The sequence below is a fragment of the Anopheles marshallii genome, chromosome 3 (genome assembly GCF_943734725.1).
Source record: "Anopheles marshallii chromosome 3, idAnoMarsDA_429_01, whole genome shotgun sequence".
NCBI lineage: Eukaryota > Metazoa > Arthropoda > Insecta > Diptera > Culicidae > Anopheles > Anopheles marshallii.
Genome location: NC_071327.1, coordinates 11770516 through 11796121, shown reverse-complemented (window position 1 = coordinate 11796121; position 25606 = coordinate 11770516). Strand labels below are relative to the sequence as shown.

At 42.8% G+C, this 25606-nt stretch overlaps 1 protein-coding gene across 1 annotated transcript in view; it reads right to left on the bottom strand.

Annotated features, from left to right (window-relative positions):
• Window positions 1–25606, bottom strand: part of LOC128716320 (nephrin-like) — a 51240-nt gene that overhangs the window by 13888 nt on the left and 11746 nt on the right. Inside the window, exons 2-9 of the mRNA XM_053811239.1 lie at window positions 17842–17965; window positions 17521–17635; window positions 13434–13527; window positions 11801–11914; window positions 8640–8843; window positions 7967–8260; window positions 7758–7888; window positions 6664–6823 (exon numbers count right to left, since the gene is read on the bottom strand). Coding sequence (XP_053667214.1) covers window positions 6664–6823; window positions 7758–7888; window positions 7967–8260; window positions 8640–8843; window positions 11801–11914; window positions 13434–13527; window positions 17521–17635; window positions 17842–17965 — 1236 coding nt within the window. The remainder of the gene's footprint in view (window positions 1–6663; window positions 6824–7757; window positions 7889–7966; window positions 8261–8639; window positions 8844–11800; window positions 11915–13433; window positions 13528–17520; window positions 17636–17841; window positions 17966–25606) is intronic.

Here is a 25606-nt window from a genome sequence, read left to right as displayed (position 1 = left end):
AATACATGCAGCAATAGAAACAAACGTGCACCGGATGCGATTGTTCGTTTTCATTTGTAAGCCAATATATCGGTTGCGAAAGCCGTTTATCGGAATGAAAATTTGGTTTTCATGGTCGGGCGGTTTTGGGGGCACACGCGATGTGTGTACGCCAGTATTAAACACGATGCAGCGCTTGTGCGCGAATGCGTGTGTGTGTATGTGTTTTCTGTATAATAACGCTGCTACAAGCGCGCTGGTGGCAATTATTTTGTTTCATTTTTAACTGTTTAGCAGTGGGGTATCGTCACCCTGCCCTGGGTGCAGCTAAACACGCAACAGTGCGGGCCGGATTCGGTCACGTAAGCCTTCTAAATGTGCGCCAAACCATAAATGACAATATTGCGAAAGCGCATTTTGCAATAATCTGATTACGGGCGGCCACCTTTTCCCGCTAACGGGATGGCGCATATTTCAATAATATGCTAAATATAATTAATCGAAACGATTCCCGGTCTCGGTCAGGTCCCCGTGCGGGTAACGCCAGCCAGTGCAGGACCAGGTGGATCGTATTTTAGGATGGGGAATCACTTTTTTTTTTCGTCAAAATTACCTTCGCCCACCAACAGGCTGGCTAGGGGTTTCGTGGACCGTACCTTTTGCCCTGGCATTATCGTATTCAAGTGGTCACTTCATCACTTTTGATAGAATAAATCGTTGCCTAGGATATAATTTGCATATTTAGCGTGGTACGGCTTACAATGCACCCGTGCGGGGAATTAAGTTTCATACGATTTTGTAGCACACCGTATTGATGATTCAAAACAACAAAAAAAGAAAAACAAAAGCTTAGTTGGGATGCTTGCAAGGGTTTGGTAATGCATTTATGTTGTTAATAAAGTATTGGAAGTATTTCTGTTTCACTTCAATTGGATTTACATTTCACTATGGTTGGGAAAATAAAATTAGCAAATATTCTACACGAAAGATGGCGTGGGTTAATTACGAAGTAATCGGATTGTATGATTAACTGTGGGCTTTTTGGGAAATGATTTTAATTCAAAAGTTTTGCTACGATTTCGTAGAATGATTGCTATTTGATGAGCTAATTGACTTTTGTTTAAATGTTTGCATTTGTCCGTGGCAGTTAAATTAGGTCGTTATGTTTCTCCGTAATAACGCAACAAGCTGCGCACATTTTGCGTTGTTGTATATTTACGTGCGGCTTATGAAACAACAATAAACATAATTCAACTGTTAGCAGAAATTACCTGACACAAAAATGATTTTGTGTTCAGTTTATAATTAAACAGTACTGAAGTTCCTTTAGCATGTGGTACAAGGGGCATCATCTGCATTTACTAGCTAATTGTAGCTGCTTATAGCGAGCGATAATTGTGAAATTTTTTTTATACACATATTCGTAATGTTTTATTTCAAACTGATGTGAATTCATTTATGATATATGTGACGTGTTTTATTAGAAATTCGTATATCATCATATAAACATGCAATAAACTGTAAGTGCCTCATCGGTGCCTTGTTTTCATTGACTACGCCTAAAGGTATGCAAAGTTGTATCGCGGAAGGCTTTTTTCTAGAACAACAAAGTTTTTAGGGGCTTAATGATCTATTATATATTTTTTAGTTGAAAATCTTGACGTGTTAAATCACAAAAATGACTCGTTGATTGCAAATTTAAAACAGTAAAAATCTTTAAACACATAACCAGAGTTGTATCGTTGAGAACTTTTAAGATGTGGCTTTAAACCTGCATTAACCTAATGGAAATATAAGCTCAACAATATTAATTTATGAAGTTGAAAAAATATAAACCCTTCTGAAATCTTTAAAATGTAACTAGTTAATTTATAAAAATAATTGAGATTTTTTCCATATTTTTTAACAACAACTTAATTGTTTCTATTTACTTCACAGGAATTTTCCTAAAAGTAATTATACTATAGCTCGTTACGCCAGTTGGGGCAGGTAATGGTAATACATTTTGACGCGCCCCAGGCATCAATCACTTCTGAGGTTTCGCATCGAAAGGAGAAGATTTTCCGTGAGCCTTTCCTTTGAGTTTTCGACACAGCGCAATGGAGGCGCCCAGTCAATCCACGTGGTTCCATAGCCTCCTCATATCCCGCACTTGTTCTTACTTTACTTCGTTTTTTTAGTTGAAGAAACAAAACTATAAAAAGAGATACTGGGACTCAAATAAAGTCATGCAAAACAATGTCAAAGCAACCCTTAAGGGCATTCTAGCTGAGGTATTCGATTACGGCTTCATGGTTTTCAAGACCCGTCTCCAAAACTGTACCGTTTTAAAGTTGGACATTTAAGGCATCTTTCGCACATTTTATTTTATAGTAAATACAAATTGAGACTGTTAAGAAAACCATCGGTTATTGCGGTATTTATCACAACATTAACTAAGCTTAAGGAGTGGTTGAAGGCTGGGTATGAACAAATTCAGCTAAAACGAGAAGGATATCCGGAAATTGAAGCTATCCGCAATTCGAAGCAGAACGGTATTGATGCAGAAGTCTATTTCGAGGTTTATGGAGGTTTATTAATGCTATCAATACCACTATTTCTAAAAGTTCTTTATCTTTTGAAGACACCCTGTACTTCACCGTAAATAGTGTCTCAAAAATCACATACTCTAAACAATATTCAATTGATACGCCTTCTGCCTTCACTTGAATAATTCTTGTTAAACAATTGTACTTTACTTCCATAAACCGAAATTGTCTATAAAGCGTTACAAGCGGCAACATTATGGCACGAAACTATTTATTTCAAGCACCTTGACAAACTCTCCGCCCATACTAGAGCTAAATATTTATGCGTTTCAAAACGCACCCAAGTGTACTTTAACAGGCTACGTTCCGGAAATTGAAATATTGTTATGAGAGTGCTTCAAATTGAACGACAAAATAATAACTTCCAGTACTTCATCGGGCATAAAAACATTCATAATATTTTGATGGAGTGAAGCGTGGGAACCGTCCGAAATGAATAACCAAATATTTACGCAGCAAAAGTATACGTGTATGTGTGTGCTTAGGATGTGATGCATTATGATGCATTTTGTCGCTTGATAGCAGCTGTTGGGTGGAATGGAAAAATCGTTAAGAACGCAAGGAACGGGTGCTTGTCGAGAGAGAACAAAACAAAACGGGACACATATTTGATGCATGCTGCTCAGAGCGAGTGCAGGGCAGGACTGCATTTGACTGCATGATCGATCAGTTGCACCGAAACTTTTGGATGCTGATGTACCATGCACGCGCGCGTCTGTGTGTGTGTGTGTGCACTGATATGGCACGTTGTTTGGAAATGGTGACAGCTGGCACTAGAGAATGGGGATGAAATTGTTCCGGAAAAAGCCACAGCCACAGGCCACACCGAAGCTCAAAACATGACGCACCGTATTAGCAGTGCGAAGGGTCTACCGCCTACGTTGGGGCATTTTGTGAAAGCCCGCGGTCATCAGCAGTTGCGCGTGCAACATCTCGAACAAACCCGGAACAGCCCATCGGGTTGACCATATAGGTGTGTGGGCCCCGTGGTGGTTGCGGCGTTCGCGTCACTATTTCGACGTATTGCACCATGCCGGTGCATCATCAACATTTGCTTCGCTCGGTACATTTCATCCGGCAGATCGGGTGCAAAGCGCCCGTAAGTGTAAGAAGACTAGAGCTGCAAAATCGCAACACAAACACACACGCGGCATGTGCTTATATACACCTCCATTAGCGGGATTGTACGCACGGGTGTCAACGAAAATTCCCGCAGGGAAATGATCCGCTTTCATAGACCCTGCGGCGGCTGTCACACACGGGGTGGCGGCTATTTCGGTAGGTGGTGTAACGCCGCACTGAAAAACACTCGACCATGAAAATCGCATAAGCTTGCTCGCTTGATTAGGACACCTCTTGCCCCCGATACGGGATGAAAAAACCGGCATCGTGTCACATCTTTGCAGTCTATGCAATTTGTTGCATTTTGTTTGCTGCACGCTACCACCCACAAGTGTTGGGTGGGGGGTAGGGAGGGTGGGGAAAACGGCATCGGTCAAATTAGGTGCGGCGACGCATACAGGTGCATTTGTCACCGTCCGGTGCGCTATTCTTCGCACTAACTCATACACCTCCCCACTCGCTGCACCCTACCGGGGCCAGTTTCACCCGCACTTGCAATAAGGATTTTCCGCCCCAGGGTAAGCAATCAGAGTTTGCACAGCGCAGCTTTTATAAGCGAGATTGGTGTCTCGCCACACCGGTACCGGTATGGGCCACGATGGTTGCAACCACGGTGCCGCAGTCGTTTCTATCTTGACAAATAATTTAATCGCACGTTTTGTGCGGATCAAGTCAAGTTTACTGCGTTTGGCAGGGACGCATGCGGTCGAACGTTGGCAACCGGAACGCAAACGGTAGGCTTAGAGGTTCGGTTCCGCCTGCTGTCAAGTGGATAATGAACGGAAAATGGGCTATGGGAGGTGTTGGTGTTACCATACCATCCCGGTAACGACACGCCACACGGTGCACAGTGTAGGTCATCCCCAAAGGGATACTTCTGCGTGTACTCCAGCTGCACCTCTGCATCGCTGGCCCATAACCCGTTTTTACACCGAAAGCGGATGAAGCTTTACACTGCATCTTCCTGCTCGCTTTCTCTCTCTTTCTCTCTCTCTCTCTCTCTCTCCCTTTCTCGTTCAGATGCATAATTAGTTTCATTATAAATCCGCAGCGCAAATTATATGTTTGTCGGTTTTTCACTCGCTGTAATTGGGATGGAAATGGAAAGCGTTTGTTTTGGGTTGGTGTTAGTGTCCTGAACCGTAACCGACGTGGCAAACAGTAAATGCGCGTACAAAAACACACACACACACACACGCGCATACACATTCTAAGCAAACGTACGGTATAATCATATTTCCAAACAGTGGTGTCTTTGCGCTGGGAAGAACCACAAACGCTTATCACCGGGCCGGGGAACATACTAATGAATTAGTTATGGTATGGCGCGTTGTGGATGCCGAATGTTTGCTTGCGTCAAGGTTCGGGGAACTTGCCGTTTAGCTCATTACGTGAGGCGGCGCGGTTTGCAGTTGCTATTTTTGGGGAATTGTTTTTTAACCAAGCCGCTGCGTTGATGAAAATGAGCGATTTGAACTTACGCGTTCTTCGTTTGTTGTTGGAATGTTTTTTTTCTTTAGGTATTAAGCATTCCGGGAATGGTTTTATTGGAAATATTCAAAAGACGAATTGAATTTGCTGATGTAAATTAAGATTTTCACGAACAAGCGTCAAGAGATTATGAACACAAGAAAGGTACAAAGACGGCAAAAAAATGTAAACATTTAATTATTCCTAAGAAAACAGAGCCAATTAATAAGACGCAACACTCCATCACTGTTATGATAAAACTGGGAAACAGTACCAATTGTAAGAAACACTCAACTACCATTGAGCTTTTCTCATGATTCAGACAAATCTATAAGAATCAAACGAAAATAGATCAGCGTTAAGGGCAATCCAAATCAATATGAAGAGTATTTGTTGTTAATTTGCTAATTGATGGTGTTCAAGCTGTCTCAGGATGTTCGTTGAAACTATATCTTGATTTAAATTTTGAAATAACTTGATAGTCTTGCGAAGTCCAGTTCTATAGAATCGTAAGCAATGAAAGTATTTTTTCTGAGATTGAACATTCGAAATGAGATTAAAAACATTTGCAATCACGTGCGGTGCTCGATAACGATTCTAGGATTTACAGCGCCTAAAAGTAGGCAACGTGCGCATCAGATGGTAACCTTAACAAACAGGTTAAACAGATTAGAGAGCAATAATGTTTAGACCCCCAAAATCGGACAGTTATTAGGACCGAAATTAATAAAATATTTCGGTTTTTACGACACCAATCACTTATTAATTTAGTCTAGCTAAGAATTGAGCGATTTTTTTTACAATTTGCATACTTTTAGGCATTGGACATACTGTTCGTAAGATAAATCGTGGCAGGCTATCGAAGAAAATAAATCCATTTGATATTGTTCCGAAACAAAATTATACCTATTTTCAGCTTTGTGACTATCAGTCGATGCTTGATCGGAAACCCTGGGCTTGTGAGTCCTCCCAGGGGTATCATTGGGTGTCGACCGCAAATTTCCGGCTGCCCCGGGTTAAGTGTTTGGGAAGCGGCAATTAAATGTAATTTCATTTCTATCAACTATCAATTTCCGCCACCGGAGGCAAACGGAATCGGTCAGCCAGAAATGGTTCACGGGGAGGGGGAACGATTAAAAGGGGACGAGGAATGGAACGAGCAACCAGGCACCAGGAGCTTCAGCGTGTACTGTGATACAGAGGTTGAAAATGGGCCATGTCGCATCACTGAAAAGGGTCTCCGTGATTGAGAAAAATCCATCAACTATCAATTTCCGGTGAGATTTACCACCCGGACCATATTAAGGTCCAAGCAAACTGGGGCGACGGGTTTGGGCACCATTGGGTGAAAGGGTTAAGCAGAATGCGGTTGCGATACAGTCCAGCCATCGGTCAGCCGTTGGCAATCTCGGTTAAGATGCCCGTTTCGCATGCCCCAACATGGACGAAACAAAGATGGTGCAGGAAACGGATGCTAGCAAAACGTCTTAAACTTCACACTTACGCTTCACTCGCAGGTACTGCTGATCGCTGACGGTTTCGCCTTCGGCGTTGATTGCACTGCAAGCGTAATATCCGGCCGATTGTTTCGTCACCTTCTGCAGCACGAGACTTTGGCCGCTCTGGATGATGCGCGCGGAACCGTTGTACTGCAACAGGATATCCTGTCCGATCGGGAGTGGTTGAATAAAGAGAGAGGATGAGAGCAACTATTTGGTCAATGAGGTCGTTAATTAAGGAATGTAGTTTAATCTGATTTAATGCATACTGCGAAGTGCTGTAGTAATGATCGATGCGATCATTAAGCACACTATTCATGACAAGCTTCATGTTTTACTGATCTAGAAATTTTGTTCTACGCTTATGCTAAAAATTAAAGCATTTCTTGGCAAGAATTCATGCTCCATGAATGTATGACAATGGTCCACATCAACTCATTCAATGATAAGCAGTAAACGGCTTCAATAAAAGATGTGTCCAAGATACCATCTTGCATATAGATATAGTAGATAGTTCTTGTTAAAAAATTTCTTCCGTTAGAAACGATTATAATTTAAAAAAATTTGCTGAGTACTTAAAGAAGAATAAAACCCGGCTGAGTAAAAAATAGTTCATTTAAATTCCTAAAGATGGAGCTGTTGAAAGATACAACGAAAGAAACGATACAAAACTGCTTTGTAAAACGTAAACACTTTCGGAAAAAAACGTGTAAATTTAAATGACTAAGTGTCAAAATTTAAGTAGCAAGCTACGAGGTTTAATTTTCTTCTAGTGTTGAGGATTTCCGTAATGTTTCCAAAATGTCCGCCGCATCAATTGCGGACTCCATAAGGAAGCAAATTCCCACCACTTAAATTCGATAACATCCCGATAGACAAATAGTATTCATCTACGCAGACGGTCGTAGACAAACTCACATGCCAAATGGTGCCACTTATCATGCTGAAAAGCTCGAAAGTTCTGAGCACCGTCAACGGAATCGTTTGCCCCATCACTGGCCGTACGATGCTAATGGCACAATCAGCTGATTGATCGATCGAATAGGTTACGTTTGAAGGCTCGGCATCTGGCCGTACCGCCGCGCGTGCCGCTACTTACGTTGTGGAACCACTGCAGCTTCTTCCAGTCGGGATTCGCCCGTACGTGACACTCGAAGTACACGTCGTCACCTTCCTTGATGTCGTCAACGACCAGCGTCGGTCCCAGCTGGATCGTAACCATCGGTGGATCTGGCAAGCGTGAGTGATCCATTAGCAGAGCGGTGATAGTGAAGTACACCCGGGCACGGGTTGTTGCCGCATACTTACAGACAACATTCATCTTCCAGTCCGTCTCGAGGAACAGCCCGTTCACGTTCGGGTTTTCCGCCCGGCAGGTAAGCGTCTTGCCGTCGTCCTCGGTGGTCGGCGCAAAGCTGAGCGTCGACGTGGTGGTGTTGTGGTCGAGTATTTCGTCCTTGGTGCGACGCATCTGCCGCTTGCCCTTGTACCAGGTGATGATGGCGTTCGGCCGGGAGCCCGTACTCTGGCAGACGATTTCGTAGCGCTTGTCCGCCACCAGCGTACTCGGTGGATTGATCACCTTTATCGTCAGCGGTTTCACTGCAGCAAACGGAACCGGAGCCAGTAGTGGGAAGAATCACCCCTCCCCGGGGCAAAGGAAAATGAGGTGAAGGTAAGTAAATGCCAGCATACCGGTAGACACACGGAACAGCGAAACTCATGCGTTGGGAGAAAGGAGCTGTGAGATGAAATTTTATATCCCTCAATTCCCGTTTCGTGTTTCTTGCACGAACATTCCGGTACCGGACATGCTGCTGTCCGTACCATCCTTTCGAGAGAACATTTTGCGAGGGCTTCAAATTCCCACAAACGACCCGGGGACGTACTTACCCCACGCAGGCCGGGAACGAAGGCCGGGACAGGGGTTTGCAAATATTTTTACAATAAATATCACTCGTTCCGCAGTGCGAGTACTTACGGTGCATGTCCAGCACGTAGCTCGTCTCCTTCGGCTCGACCAGCTTCGTGTTCATCGTCTGGCAGGTGAAGATGGCATTCAGATCGCTCCGCTGTATCGTTGGCCAGAGCAGCCGGTTCTCGATGACATCACCCGAGTTCTGCTCGTACTGATCGTCCACGATTACGCCGTTGATAAGCCACCGCACCTCGGGCTGTGGCCGTCCTGTGTGAGTGTTGTTGTTGTTTTTTTTTTATGCGCAAAAAGGAAGAAAATCACCAAACAGTAAGAAAAAAAGGGCAGCATGGGCATGGTCGCAACGGGTTGAAATAGATGTTCCGGTGTCGGTTGGGAAATGAGCCAGCAACAAAGTTGGTAAATGGGATTAAAAAGGAGATCCCCGCAGTGAGGTGAAAACAAGCGCGCGGCGTAGCCAACGAAACGAGATGAGTGTGTTTTCCAACGACGAGTACCATCCGCATCTCGACAATAAACCTCGCACAAAGGGGTAACTACTAACATTTTGTTTTTTTTTTTTTGTCGTGTTCCTTACTTCCGTAATATTCCGTCCGTACGTAAACACGTCTGCTGCTAATTATTCCGTCGGCTGTCATGTATAGTCCTGAGTGTTTTGTTTTGTATTCCAACCGGAATCGTTGAGCACCAGGTATTGTTGAGTTGCTGTTTGTATGCAAAAAAATACATGCGTACGAGTTTGGAGTTTGCATCAAACCGTCTTAAAGTTGTACACAATAGTTTGTATATAATTGTCAGTTTGATAGAGTTTTATAGGAGTTGAAGAGTTTCAGTAAATGTCGTCAAAAGTAGAGAACGTAGTTGTATATTAATCGAAGGATACAGTGTCTAGTGTGTACAGTTTGAATATTTTTGTCATGCTGTCAAAGCACAATTGTCTCAGCGATTTTACCAAAGAAAATGGGTGGATTCTAGACCCCTTGAAGTTTTTACAACTACTTTATTGTTTTTTTTTTGCTGGTCCGATCTAAAACTGTCAAATGTATCCCGTAGTAGCTCGTAGCGCTTCAACAGTTTAAATTGGTATGCCAATTGCATACCTTTAGGCTTCGTTGACAGTCACGTTAAACGGTTTGCTGTGATTAATTGGATTACTCCTTTCTACTATTTGTCCAGTTTGTCATTGTTTGAAATTCCACGAGGCATGCGAATCAATTAGTTATCACTTGCCAAGTGATCGGGCAAAGTGAATGAAAATTACTCAATTGCCTAACTTTAGGCGCTGCTCATCCGGTATCGATGCAAGTAGGCTTATTACATTCAATTACTTAACGGCAAATAAGTTCGCTTGGCAAATTACAGACATCTAATACATACTAATGTTGAAGCATCAATCAATACACTAACCGTTTCCTGTCGGAAGAAACGAAACCAAAAGTTTAACTCAGTTTAAACACACTTTTGGCTAGCATCGATATCATTCGCACCAACTCTTTGCCATTTATCGCGCGCCTCCAACCCCCATATCGCCTGCAACCGCTGGTCACTGATAAGCTGTATTGAAATTAATTATGTACAGCTACATCCGGCAGTGAAGCCATTAAAAATTCATCACACCCTCACTGACGTGTAACGGAGGGGTGCGCTGCAAAATACGTACTCGAACTTTCTCGATTCGCGTCTGTCTGTCAATCATTCGAGACACGGGCTAGTATGGCATGCGAAACGGGTTAGGATGGTAGTATCTATCTCCTCTCATCGGCCTTAAAGTTACACAAATCGAACTTACGTCCGCCGGCCGGGATGCCGCACCGGAAGTGCAGTCGAAAGCGCACCACGAAAGCCACAAAAAGGCAACCGAAACTTATCCAATATCTGTGAACTTTTTAAATTAACTATCGTTCCCCATCATATCCGCGGTAGCTAGTGGACCTTTCAGATGAACAGGTCGCTTTTTTCCCATTTTATTCTGTTTTATATTTAACTTCTAACGCTACGATCTACCAGGGACATCAAATCGTCGTGTAGCGATTGCCATCAGGGTGGAGAATTGGTATCGTGGCGGTACGTTCATTTGGCGTTCCAACCCGATTGCGTTTCTCAAAACGGCACCGACAAGTGGGTAGGTGCTTTCAGAAACATCGACGCATGTTGTCGGTTTAGTGTTTCCGGTACGGTGGCAGCGACTGTTTGGTGAATGTAGCGAACAAGGATGCTGCTACCGCTGGACGACATTTTCTGCTGCGAACGGGTAACGGTAGCAGAAGTATATTTGATGTAGTCTTGTGATGATTATTAGCTTTTCCTTCCTTACGCTTGCGCTTCGCTACAACTTCCTGATGAGTGGTGACGCTTGAAGCACAAAGTTAGCTTCCGGTTGAGAGCGAACAAAACACGGCGAAGGGCAAACCCTGGGATTGTAACGAGGGAAAAGTAATACGAATAAAAAAGTGAAATAAAATGCTCCATTCCTAAGTGGATGGAACTGTAGTACGGTTTTAGCCAACTTCCGGGTGGACGGATGGCAAACGGAAACGGGAAGGATGCAGCTCGAAAGATGCAGAGCTACAGGGAGCGCATACATGGCGTCCAACGCTGCGAACGGTCGGGATGCAAGACGATGTTTGCTCTCTTTATTCCTAAAGCGAATCATCTTACGGTGACTATTATGACATAGTGACGGTGCTATGGCTCTTTTTATCTCGCTCTTTCCATTACACATCATAGGGTACGCAGGTAGAATTCTACCCGCCATTCGTTGGTGAAGGAGAACTTGAAACGAACTCGGGTGCGGAGACCCTTGATTGAGGTTTGACGGATACAAAGGTCGCCCGACTGGTGACTGGTCGTCGTAGCACGTTTGAGGCAATGGTGGATATTTGTTTAATGGCTGGGAAATGGCTAGGGACGAGGTGCTAAGCAAAAGAGACACACTTACACACACACACACACACACACCCAGAGTGTTAATGGATTTAAAGGACGGCTTGAAATGCTCGCTGAAAACTCCCGGACCCGGATTGTCCATAACGCATACCGGGAACTTTGCGTGCCCGGGCGCTTACTGGGGGGTTTGACAGCTAATGACAACCCGGCGACACCCGACCTGATGGGCCTGTAGAGCCAGAGCTGACTTACGACAGTGCTGTGAGCTTAGACAGAGGACGCGCACTCTTGTGTATGTGTGAGGGTGTAGGTAAACTTACCACCAGAAACACGGCAGGTGATAACGACGTCATCGCCTTCCTCTTTCGGGCCCAGCTTCGTACCGTTGATATGGCGCCCCCAACGATCCAGAACCACCGGTTGCTCGGGCAGCACTGTAAATAGATAATGAGGGCTTACTGTCCGGGGCGTAAGTAGTGTCTTAATCTGCTGGTAGTGTTAAGCGGCCGTACGCACCGGACGGAACATTGGCTGCTCATTATGCGACCGAGCGTACAGTTTTTAGCCAATTCGTACAATTCCGGACGGAAGCTCATAAGCCCGAATAGATGAAATAGAATGCGCAGGTAGTCTTTTTATGAATGCATAACTCCGAAATAAACTTGACGTTGGAAGAATTTATTCAAATACATACTTGCTACTCTAATGAACTAGAGGATGTTGACAGTAATGAAAGTTGATGTACTGGCCCTGCCTACTCAGTTAAAGTACCTCAGTGACGGTACCTCATGGTGTGCATGAGATAAACCGTATTCAAACCATCAAGCAAGCTGGTCGTGATTTCAATTGCAATCTTCCAACAAAGGAAAGGTTTCAAAATTTGAACACAGAGGGAGCTTGTTCAATGTTAAAAGTGTCATAGTTTTTAACTACTAATTTACGGACAAATAACGACATACATGCAATGAATGCGTGTTTTTTTAAAATTTCGCACTGTTCGCACGAAGGCTGTTATTACTTCTCTCTCAAATGAAATTTAAATTAGTGATTTATTGAGCCCTGGGTGCAAAGATCGAATAGAATAGAATTTTAGCGGAAGGCATGAATGATTTAAACGAGGGTTTTCTGACTAGAGATCCAAACAAACCTAGAACCTACGCACAACCTTTCTGAACTATGATACGAATTGTTATTAACTGCAGTTGTAATGCCACTTCAAATCAACTTTAAGCATACGCGTGTACGTTTTACATCAATTTGAAACCTCTCGTCACGGCTGAAGAGCCCGCCGGTTTCGTACAGTGTGCGCGTTCCAATCTACTGACGGTAGGCACATGGTGCATTGTTAATAAGGAAGTTAGTGAAATGAATTTACGATTCATTTCATCTCAGTAGCTCATCAGTAGCCTGAAAGGACTTCCAAGACATTACATCCGTACGCGCTGTCGTCTATCATCAGCCGAAGATGAAAGGAATGGCAGGCAGGTTGTGTTATCTGCTGGTGCCGAACTGTGCATTTACAAAGGTACGTGTGGTACGGGTGATGGAAATGCATCCTCACGGGACGCGATGGCACACCGCACACGTAATGAGATGCTATGTCCCAAGTGCACGGGACGTGAGTCTCATTCGCCTCCGGGTGCATTATTGCACATTACCAGCCAATGACAAGTGATTGTCTTGTTTTAAGTGCATCAATTACATCAAGTAGCTGCGGGATGGATGAGTGGTAGCTGTCGCAGTGGAATGGACCATGAAGCAGCTAAGTGTACTTCGTGTGTTAAACTGACTGAGCAGTAGTTGACGCAGTGCCCGGGGGACAATTATGCCTGAATGCTTCATCGCGAGGTTCGAGAGTGTAGCATCATTTTTTGCATCAATGCAGCGAGCAGAAGTTGCTGCAGGTGCTTGACGTTCTCATGTTAATCAAAACAAAGAGGCGCTAGTGCTTACCAATGACGGACAGGTTGTATCGATACGTTTGCGTTTGTATCGTACGAAAGTCAATTCGGCACCGGTACATTCCTTGATCGTGTCGCTTCAGGTTCTGAAAGCAGAGAAAGAAGGATGGAAGAATGTACAATTAGTTTTGGAACATGTTCTAGAGGTGGTTTAAACACGGTTTGAAAATTTCTCCTGTACTGTCGTTTGCCTTTCGTGTGTCATTTTAGAGTCAGTGAAGAATTGAAGTTGACAACGCAACTACACGACTGTATCGAGTTGTCTCATTAAAAATGGAAACTTCCGATCATGTGACAAAGACATTTTCTGCAACAAAACGAAAACAGATCGTGAATAAATGATGCGTTATTTTGTCCGTATCAGCTATGTCGATCAGAAAACCAGCTCGGGTTTCTTCGTGGGATAGATGTATCGATCCGATACGTTGAGGTTACCGTGAAATTGACGTATGAGGCTTGGAAAGCTTGTACGACCTGCACGAATTGGACTTAGCGATGTGCTGTGAACGATTTGGCAGTCTAAGAATTCTACTTGTAGCCAAATATGTCAACGGTTGGATTACAAAATCTAAAAAAGTACCATGGTAAACATGTGCTAGTGTACTCGTTACTAGCTTTTGGCTTAAATTGCATGTAGCTAACGTCTCGTAGTATGTAATTACTAATTATGGTACTCTACAGTGAGTATAAGACGTCGAATTTTATCACTGATTACAACTTTGCGAATGTATGCTCGCTCTGTATAAAGCGCTCATATGACAAACATATTGCATACCTTTTGGCGTTTAGCTACATTAAGCTGAGATTCTCTTCGCAATCGGTTTAAAAGTGAAAACGAAAGCTAGCAAACGGAAATAAACCCTAGTATTGTGGAAAAGCATTAGAAATTAACATTAGTTTGTAATATAAGTCTAGTTAAACATATCTTGATTGGTCAAAATCGTTAACTGTATCATTTATTAGTTGTTTTTGATTCGAAATTCCTTCAATTGTTCGAAAGTATTAGCAAACATGTGGAAACATCTGTTCTTTATGCTTTTTACTCAGCAAACCATCATAATATATAAGCATAGTATACCCTATATGCATTTTTGTTTGCCATTCAGCGCAGGTTGCCACATTTCTTAGCAATGCAGCTAATTAACTATAGTATTTGATGCACATGGAAGTTTCACCCTCAATGTTCTCGTATCAAAGGAAATACATTACAAAAATAGCGCACGAGATCATTATGGCAATTAGTGTTTTTAATTAAATTAAGTGAAAAAGCTCCTCTTTACAAGTTCCCACACCGTAACCAAACATTTCGTTCAGTCGCGATGGCAAAATTGACAGCAGCGAGAGGTACAGCACGAAACGACTCATCATTTGACCATCGAATACTTCGACTAATTACGCACGTACGGAACGCGAACATTCTCTTGCATGTTCTGCAAAACATCCCCCACCAGAATCCCTCCGGCACCGACATCCGCCCATCGGTATGATCACATTCCGACATGGACATGAGCTACACAACGCTTAATGATTTTCGGTACGCAACACGAATGGAAGGTAAAAAGAAGTTAACAAAAATATAAAAAATCTCTCACACACACACACAACAGGGAAAATCACAACACAAACAAAACCGTGCCAACATATTCGTTACGGTCTCACCAAAATAAAAGGAAAAACAGACCGGAAAAAGTGAAATAAACTGAGTCACTTGGCAGATGGGTTACAACCGCAAACACGATTTTCTTTGGTTAAACATTGATTTTACTCCTACCCCTATCCCGGCTGTGGTCCATTTTCCACCTTTTTTACTCGCTCTCCCTCGCTCTCGCCTGTCCAGTCCGGGTGGTCGGGCTATTCTTTCACACATTTCATCGACACCGCCAGCATAAGTACATGAAAGTGTAGCGCATGTGAGTACGTCAGCAAGGACTCACGGACCGTGGATCCGCCCTCGGGGGAGAAAGGACCCGGCATAATCTCAACAAACACGGTGTACGTGTGTATACCCACCTGGTGTGTGTGGTTGGGTGACATTAAATTTCAATACACATTTGCGCGCGTAATGAATTCGGCTTTCCAGTGGGGGGGTGGCGGGTTGTTATTTGGCTGTTGTTGCCGTTGCTGTTCGTTCATTAATTTTACAACTTCTTGAGTTGCGGTCTGCGTGTCAGGCGGCTCGTGTTGCTTGAGAGATTCCAGCGTACGGAGCGCACTCCTTCATGCCCGCAGCAATCTTTTTTTTTATCGAATTGTGAACGGTGTGAGCAATCTGTAGCAAATTATTGGTCTTGTAAAAGAATAAGCACATACGAGCGTGACCATACAGCGTGTGTGTTTGGGAGTTTATAGCGGAAGTTCCGATTGGATGTAGTGGCCCATGAAGCGATCCAAGTGTACGCGGAAGCGTCGCCATGAAGTGGCGTTATAAACGTTCACCCTAAATATACGTTAATACACCGCCGGTGGCACAGCAAGAATTTATGAGTCATTTATGGTTGATATTTATATTATCCTACCATTCCATACCGGTTCGCCCAGCAAGCAGTACGTGGTGCCACTATTAAAGCTAATGGAAGGGTGTGTACGAACGCTTGTTTCGGTGAATGACGTCGGACACCCGCATCACGCTCACCACTCACCCAACCACTTGTTTGTGAGTCTGTCGGTCAGGGGGTCACAAATTAGATGCTTTCGAACTGGTTCTGGTCCACGGACACGGTTTTTGATTGAAAAAGTGTGCATGTGTGGTGGGTTGCATGATTCCGTGGATGCATTTCTACGCCACCTTAGGGATGAGGTGGTGAGCAACGATGACTGGCGGGAACACGAGTGGATCACGGTGGGAAGTTCAGAATGGCAAATGTGATTCTACCGTGACCATTTGCGTCAACGGTGGAATGCGTGTAGTTAAAGTTCATGCTTTGCGTTGTGCTTTTAATTGAAATATTTACGCCACTGTTTGATTCCACCTGCTGGGACAGCGGTGAGCGTGCATTGCTAGAATTGGAATTGCTCCCCGCTTTCGATGAAAATGTTTTGCACGATTAAAATAATTATTAGCAGCTGTTCGCCTTTGCTGGGTGTTTAGCAGTTGTTAGTGAAAGGTACGAATGAGTGTTTTTTATTACTAAAGGGATACTTTGTGCAGGAAGTCACATTGAGTGTTCCTTGATGCATTCCAACATCAAACTAATGATTGCTTTCGTTAATTAGATATATATAATCCAACTGACACCGGTGTAATAATGTTCTCAGCAGTCTTTGATGTAATGCGCCTTAAAGTATGCACTTGAATATTTAAAGTCTCATGCATTGTTACGCTGTAAGGATACAGTTTTTATGCTAACTGGATTTGATAAAGTGATCAAAAAGTTAATTGATAAAACCTGCTTTAAGGCATAGATGGTTAAAAATATATTGCCTATTTTAAGGCTCAACAAAAGTATCGTTGGCGAATAAAAGACAAAAAAGAAAATTGAACACAAATAACGCTTAAACAATTTTAAAAAAAACTTTTTGTACTTGTTTTGACAAAAGGTAAACGATACAATACTCCACTAGAGCATAACTGCCTTCGACGGCGGTTAGGTAAATTGCAAACTAACATTGGACGCGTGATTGCATACTTTCAGGAGTTACTTCTATGACACGAGCATCGTACGAATAAATTACTGCAAATTATTGTATAGCTACTTTATGTAAGTTTTACCCAATTTTTTTTGTTTGGGAAATATGTTTGGGAAATAGTTGAATATTCTCCACAGTATTATCCTTTATGATTTTGTTTTATTTCAATAACTTCCTTCCTGGCCTGTACTGTAGCGCTTGTAGCACTCAAGGGGCATTAAATGTATTTCCAAAACTCTACTTTCTAAATAAAAGGTCACTGTGGAGTTTATCTCTAAGTGGAAAACCAGAAACCTGTTTTGTGAGTAAATGACGAAAATGTTGAAAGAATCTTCGATTTAAACACCTGAATTATTCCATGCCAAACCCAAACCCGGCGATCGTAATTAAAATTGTAATGGAATGTGCTAAGGACGGTTACGGGTGCATTTGTCCAACCGCCGAAAACTTACCTTGATCAGCAAAGATGCCGGTGATTTATCAATATTGAATTTGGCACGTGATCCAAATACTTCCGGCGCTGACCAGTGTGCCGGCTGGCGGGAAATTTTGTCACGTACATCGACACTGTATGGTTTGCAGCACATTCACGTCGTAACATTACACCGATGTTGGTCGTTATCAAAATCGGGTCCCAGTGTTTTCACGTGCCGAGCGAAGCGCACAGAAAGAGGCGAAGATGTTATTTCGTGGATGTATGATGTACTACGGTGCGATGGTGAAGATGTGTCCACCATCACCACCCGGACCGGTGCTGTCGGGCGTTAGCTTACCTGTAAAGTGGGATGCCGGCATTATCCTTGAACCACAGCACCATGTACACCTGGGACAGGGGCACCGTAATGGGACACTGCAGCTCGATGTTGCGTCCCTCGACACCGTCGACGCTGAACACATCTGCAAGGAAGTTGGGGAAATTGCGAATTATATTACTATTATTACTATCGCGAAAGTTGACACTCGGGATGGTTGGGGTCTCTTAAGTTAACGAGCCTTTAAGCTGCAGGCAGCAGCAGGAGCTCTATTAAGAGAGTTTTGTCAGCTTGTTGGTACGTGAAGGACTTCTTTGGGCGATGGTGTTTTAATAGCCATGGACCGATTTCTTAAGACAGGAGGCAGAAACTTTCCTGCCCTATGTCAGGTTAGGGCTTTGGAGTCGATTTTGTTATTTTGAAAACCAAAAACGCATTTTAAACTTTTGGTGGTATCTTTAAATAACCATTAATTTAATAAATTAATATTACTATGGTATGAACATTGAGTACAAAAAATGCATTAAAGAATGAAAGAAGATTGCTAAAATCAATAATCATTCAAACTTTCTTTTCCAAATTAAGTCAGTGTCACTGACTCATGCATAAATGCATAAATTACATGCTTCATCCTTAGATTACTCAACTCGCGAGCATAAACAAGGCCTTTGAGGCTGAGGCGTCATTTAAATAAATATGACGATTATTTCATTTAAACCTCCAATCCAATCGAATGTGATATTGAAACGCGCATCCATTACATCCGAATTCGTTGGACTGAAGCTCCCGAATATCTGAACGTTTATCTGAAGAAACAATTGGTTGATATCAGAGGATGATTTTCAGAGCTCTTGAGGTGAACTCAGAACTCAGTGTGGAATTTTATTATGTATGTATATTTAATGTACATATGAATCCATCAATGGTTATTTAGAAAGCTTAAGCTTTTGCTTGTATCTACAGATTTGTAAGGTTTTGCATTTTGACAAACAGAATGACATAAGGGAGCATTTTTTGCGGAACTACAATTTGAGCTAAATCTATTATTGTTAAGAAATTCAACTTTAAATTAATTTCATTTGAAACAATATATAAACCTTTTTTAGTTTTTCTTTTTAAAAGTTGAGTTTACATTTTTAGGACACGGGAAGCGTGGTCTAATTTGGTTCACAACAGCTAGCAAAATGGTTAATTTGACATATGGCAAGCAACTTACTGAAGCTTCCATTAGGAAAACAGTATAATCTTTTTTTCCTAGGCTGTACTTGGAAGCTTAGAAAATTCAAAACGCATATAATAAACTGGCTTAGCTTAGGATTCCGACTATTGTCGAATCAGTAAACATTCATTGCATATCTTCAGGCGTTCTCATCACGGTTTTCAAGTTTAATCGTTCACTGTAGGGAAATTTCGGAAAATCCTTGAACATATTTTAAAATTTCTACACAATCTTCACCGCATAAGAATCAGAAAGTGCATTAATAATGAACGCCTTATAAAAGGTGAATCCTGGAAATTACTATTAGTTGGTTATCTCTTTTCAGTATTGCCAACCAATCAATGCCGCATTTTACACTTAATCAATGTTTTTCCGCCTAAAAGATCTATCATTTTTACGCTCGTTACTTGTAACCCGCTTTCAAAAACAGGTATAAAACGTTGGTTTGGTAGAAACGAAAAAAATCTCAGATTACAATTGCACAAAGGTTCAAAGTTTGCAGCTATAAATAAAATCAGCGTATCCAATTAGTGGCCTCCCATGCCGGTCACCAGCGTGCATTGCGATGCACAATCTGCTGGTCGCATTCTAAGCGTTCGTGTACATTTCTCGCTGGTTTTTCGTTCCTTTTTTCGTGGGGTATTCTGTGAATTTTACCGCTTCCCATCGCAGATCAAAAATTGCATCCCGAATGGGGACCGCAATCGTGGCGAGTGAATTTGATAAATACGCACACGCAGTATGCGCACGTACGCAAACAAAATCCCGTTCCCCCGGGTGGGAGCGTAGGAGTTGAACGATGATGGCGGAAAACCAAAACGAAAACACACGAAAGCGGGAATCGACCGGAAACGGGATTAAAACAAACCGAAATGATGAAAACGATAAATCGAACATCGGTGCTGTTTCACGTTTTGTCGCATCGGGGCCTTGCTGACAGATTGCAGGGAATGGTGGGGAAAATCGTTTTCTCATCGGTTGTCATCCGGAAACAGAGGTTCCACAACGCAGTAAAAGTGTTTTAAAGCAAAAAAACATAAACAACGACAAAAACAAAATAGCTATGAACGAGTGAAAGAGGGAGGAAATGGATGATGGATATTTTGGGGTGGAAAAAGTGGAAACTCAAGCCCAATTTCATTCCCCAGTCACCCTCGTTTTCCGATGAATCGCTTTTCAGAATGTGGAAATCCAGTTTATCGGTGCACCAGACAAGCGCTCCACGAGCCTCCACGAGCTCCACCACCACCAGTCCAAACCCTTCGTAAAAATGCACGCATCCGAACGGGATCCCGGATCAGCTAAAAACCTCGAATGAGATATTTGATGATCTCGAAAACAGCAATCACGTGTTCCATCGATGCGCATGAAATGACTATTCGCGTGCTCGGCCGGTGCGTTTGGAACTCTCGAATGTGATGCAATTTTTCCTTGCCCCCTCCGGATTTCCCGTTCCCCTTTCTTTCCCCCTCCGGGTGGGTAGCTGCACTCCGGCCACCGAACGAGCCCGCCCGGCGAACGAGTGCAAATGGAACAGATAAGGCATTTGGCGCTGACAGTAATCTAATTTCCCTGCCATACCAACATTCAAATCAATCCCATTTCGACAGGCACACATCCGAAACCGACAAAACGAGGCGAACGGTTTTTCGTTTGTGTGAAACCATTGCTGCGGAAACCTCGGAAACACTCCGAAACCAGGTGCGGGTTGTAAAATGAGGGGGTCCGGGTCCGTTTAGCATTGTTTGTGATTTGCGTGGAAAATATGTTTCGAGCGGCGCTTGTTCGGTGGAACACGGCAGCCGTCAGACGCTGACCCTTTTGGCCATTTGAAGGAAGTGATTGAGCGGTTTTAGAACATAAAACTTGGCACAGCGTTTCGCTGTCTCGGTTCGATTTCACACGAGTCAAGTTGTACTGCAGCTAGAGGGACGCAGTTGAAAGGATGATAACATGAAGTATGGTTACTTCTTCCTCGAAAGCAGCAGAAGGTTCAACTATTTCGGAGTGATTCCTGTTTTTGGTGTATGGATTACTATTTTGCATAGCAGTTAATTTCCCATCTGTTTTGAAATAAGATTCATTTAGCAATAAAGCATGCATAGCGATTATAGGAATCATTCTGATTAATGTTAATTTAACGTGAACCTTTAATATCTTTTATCAAGCATCCAGTTTTGTTTAATAAATAGCTAATTTTAGACAACCTTTTCTATACAAAATAATTACACTGCAATTCTTGCAGCCACTTAAATCGCATAGTTTGCTATTTTGTTGTTTTGCGCCTAAATGTAGGCATTTTGTAATACAAAAGTGGTACTTTCTAGGGACTGATGTTTGATAATTTCTGTTATAGCTTTAAAAATATGCTCACTTTAATAAATTAACATTATACAAACACGAATTTCAACATTTAACATGCTTTCATTCATTTCGTCCACGAATCAGAAGTGTACTGACAGGGTTTTGATGCATGAATAATGGAAATGTTCAGCCATACAGGAACATGTATCAAACAGATAGTGGAACATTGCATTGCAACATTCTTCTGTAAGCATGCAATATTCTTCTATGCTACCCTGTAAAGTTGTGTATCCTGTTAAGTAATGGGGAATTAAAGTATCCTTAAAGGAAATGATAATTATGAGTTTTTCTGAATTTTGAAAATGTTTTACTCGAAATACAAGTAAAACTATACAATAAGACAGACAGAATATAACAAAAATCAATGCCGGAATATTTAAAAAACATCGAATATAAAATAAGATTTGGAAACCATCTATCCTCTCGTACCACCGCTGCCCTTCCCACACTGACGTGTCGATCGTGGTTGTGGCATGTCAAACCGAAAGAAACAATAACGGAAAACCAACTCAGCAACCTCTGATTCCAAAGCAAACCGATAACCGATCCCGCGCACAGATGATGAACGGCCCGCAACGTACACGGTTCGAATCGGGTTTGCGTTGCGTTGCTGTTTTTGTCCCATTTTTTTGTGTTGCCTTACGACCAGCGTTTCAACCCGTTGACAGTTTTTAATTTGCTACCATGTGGCAATCGCACTCACAACCCCATGTACATTTTGCTCCCACGCAACCCGGATCCGTCACGGGCGAAGACAAAACCACACAAGTAGGAGGAATGGTCCTTTGCCACAAAATACCGTGACCGTGACGTGAACCGCTACGGCAAGCGCCTGGATGACGATGACTTGCCACTGTGGTTCGCGTCGTGATTGGATGCGGGCTTAAGATTTATGTGCTCGGCTGCGTTTGGGTTGATAATTTTTAAGGCCACCCCATCGCACTATTGTTTTTGCACCGTACCGTTCCCACATCCTTCCCGGCCTTTGTTTCGGAATTGGACATTGTTATGGAACTGATGGTGGTGGTGATGCTGGTCGGAAGCCTCTGTCTGTGGTGTGAATGGTTGTGTTTTTCGTCTGCCTGTGTGCATTTTTTCCCTTTTTCGTTCTCTCCCACCCTTGACGTTATTGTTTGAAGCTCGCATCGTGGAATGAGTTTCGCTATGGACGGCGCCTTTACCCGTGTCTGATAATTCCAAAACTGGGATTGTGCAATCTTGCCGAGCCGTGTGTATTTTTTTGTTGTTGCTGTTGTTTGTTGTCGCACTTTCCCGAGATCCATTTCCGATGCACGTGTGTCAATGTGTGGATGTGTGTGTTTGTGTCCGTCTGTGCGCGGCTGTGTGTGTGTGTGTGTGGTTTTATGTTTCCTTCCCGCTTTCCAGGAAAAGCCATTGTTGATGGTACGGATGGTGCTTCGCTGTGAGGTTTGTTGTTTGTTGTTTCGGTTATGTTTCATTTTCATTTCCAGCACCAGCACCGTGGCATGGCAAAACTCAATGTTACGGATGAAGCAGCGTACTCCGGTATTGCACCGGTTGCATTCCGCCAGTTCTGGTTGTAGCGCGGAATAATGTTGACACAACGTTGGGCGAACCGGTAGGGTATTTGTGCACGGAAGGGACACGGGATGTATAAAAGAATGGTAAAATGTACCAATAGAAAAAAAAAAATCCACCCCACATACACACACAGTATTCTACCGAAACACCAAATGCGAAGATGCACTATAATCAAGTGAAAACCATCTTCCTCTTATCGTCGCACGGGCTGCATACAGAATCCTTGCAGCTGCGGGCATTCGATACGCATTCGTTGGTACGGCAAACACGGCCATTCCATTTCGCCGTCCGTGCAACTGCCACGGTACAGCTACGGAATGTGGCAGCCGTGATGCAACTGGTCACTACGGCTGTACGCTTCCCACTGCCTGTAGCTGCCCTAAGTACACCAGTAAGTGCATCGAAGTGCATCGGAAAACATAAGCAAAACCCCACCACCACCACGGCAAATGGCACGAGCGCTTTACGATATTAAAAAGTAAAATTTCCATTGAAGAGCTTGTGGCCTCAGCTCGCTAAAGCTAAACCTTGTTCGCAACAGAAATATAATGCATCTTAGCGCGCGTTGTGGAAGCATCGCACCGAGCAAAACTGTCAGAAAGACATTGCAATCTACATTTATTGCCAGAGTGTAGCACCGGGAAATGGTTGGGCTTTGGCAGGGCCGTTGCAATGTTGGGTAGTTTTTTTTTGTACCCGAATGGTTGTTCGCCTCTGGCAAAATGGCGATGGGATGGACAGCGTTGCACACCTGTTAACTTTCTACCTCCACAGCAGCGCAACGACTTTGCGCGCCTGGTGGAACGGATAATGAAATGTATTTTCCTGGCTACGCAACGAGTCCAGGGGGTACCAGAAGCGAAAAGCTAATGTGCATTTCTTAGATTGCTTAATCAATATTAGAGGTTGGGTGTCCAGTGAAGAGGATTAAACATTGTTTTTAATCTGCCATGGCAACAACAAACGGCATATCATGTGCCTAATTGTGCACTACATCCGCAATATTATTTTGCTACAGATAGCACAACTGACCACAATTTAATAAGTGGTAAAATGGGCAAATCATTGTATCTTTTTTGACAAACTGTTTAGTTGAGTTTAGTAACGCTAACCTAGTTTGGTATTCAAGCGTATTTGCGATCATTTTCATTATGAAACTTTGGTTGAGGCGAAAGGACAACGCTGAATGAATGATTCGAATTTACAGCGCCTGAATGTATTCTATTGGAATGGTATTGGAAACAAGTTTTGAGTTTTGAGTTTTGATCAATCAGCGATTACGTCAGTTGTTGCTAAGTTTTTTTTACCCAAAAATGAACGACGTTTGAAAAATTTCGTTACAAACCTTTAGATGTATGCATAAAGTAGGTTAAACGAGCTTTAAAATTACTTCGAGCGATGTACACTCTATAAGCGTAATGGAGGCGCCCAGTCATTTTCAATTTCCCTGTAGCCTGGACTTGTCTTTCCCTGACTTCTTTTTACTTTGATGGTTGAAAAGAGCATAACTGTTCAGAAAAAAAACTAAAGAAATTCAAAGTGACTCATCATGACATCGGACTACAAAGAGCCCATCACGACCTGCAAGACCCATGCTTTTTATGATTTGTACTGATCAGTTCAAAGTGTTTAATGTTTCACTTGAAATAAGGTATATGACGATTAGCTGCCGACCCTATTGTAAATAAGAGGTGGTTTGAGCAGAGTTTGAGGCTCAAAACTGCGGAGTAATTAGATAAGGCCCAGGAAGCTGGATTCCGAACGCAGTCACAATTAGAATTACATTACTTTTTAGTTGATAATTTCAAAGGCGGATGCCTGAAGACTATTGTTTATTTTTATTATTAGCTGTTTGCATCGCTATATTCAGCAAGAAGCACACAGCTATTTACATTTGATGAAGCTAAGGCAAGATCAGATGGATATTAAGATCCAAGTGCGAATAATCAGCTGGTTTCAAGTGTTTGATATTATAATTACTTGTCTGAATTTGGAACCATTTGTTTATTTAAAATGGGCTCATTTAATTCCGTTGAATCTTAAACACCACCCAAATCATTGCAAAGAGAAATAATCTTTCAACAACTCGTTTATCTCGTTCCATTCCGCACTTTATGACGGAACCATTCCGGTTCCATGTGGTTGTGTCTCGTTCTATCCGATACGGTAGCTCGAGAGAAGTTCTTCCTTGCACACATTTTTCATTCGCTTTAGCATGGCAATAAAATAACGGAAGGCTCGATACACCCCCACGTGTATGATTGTGTGTGTACGTTGAAGTTGAAAAATCACCAAACAATAAGCCAACGCAAACCCGTCCACAAAACGAAAACGTCGACAAATCCCCAGAAGGAGCGCGAAACCCATTGTGCGTCGATTGCATTGAAATTGGAAATGGAAGGCTTTTGTTGGAGTTTTGGGGAGGAGGGGAGAGTTGGAGTGTTTCTTTTTTGCACTGGCACGAGATAAACTATGCTAACGCTCATGATGACGCTGATGATCGTGATGGTGGCGTTGATGGTGGCATGCGTGTATAATGAAAATCGCTCATGCACACACGCGTCGTTTTGGGAGGTTTAAAATTTTGATCAATGATTCACCAACCACCCACCCACCAAGAGAGACGCCATCTTCGTTGGC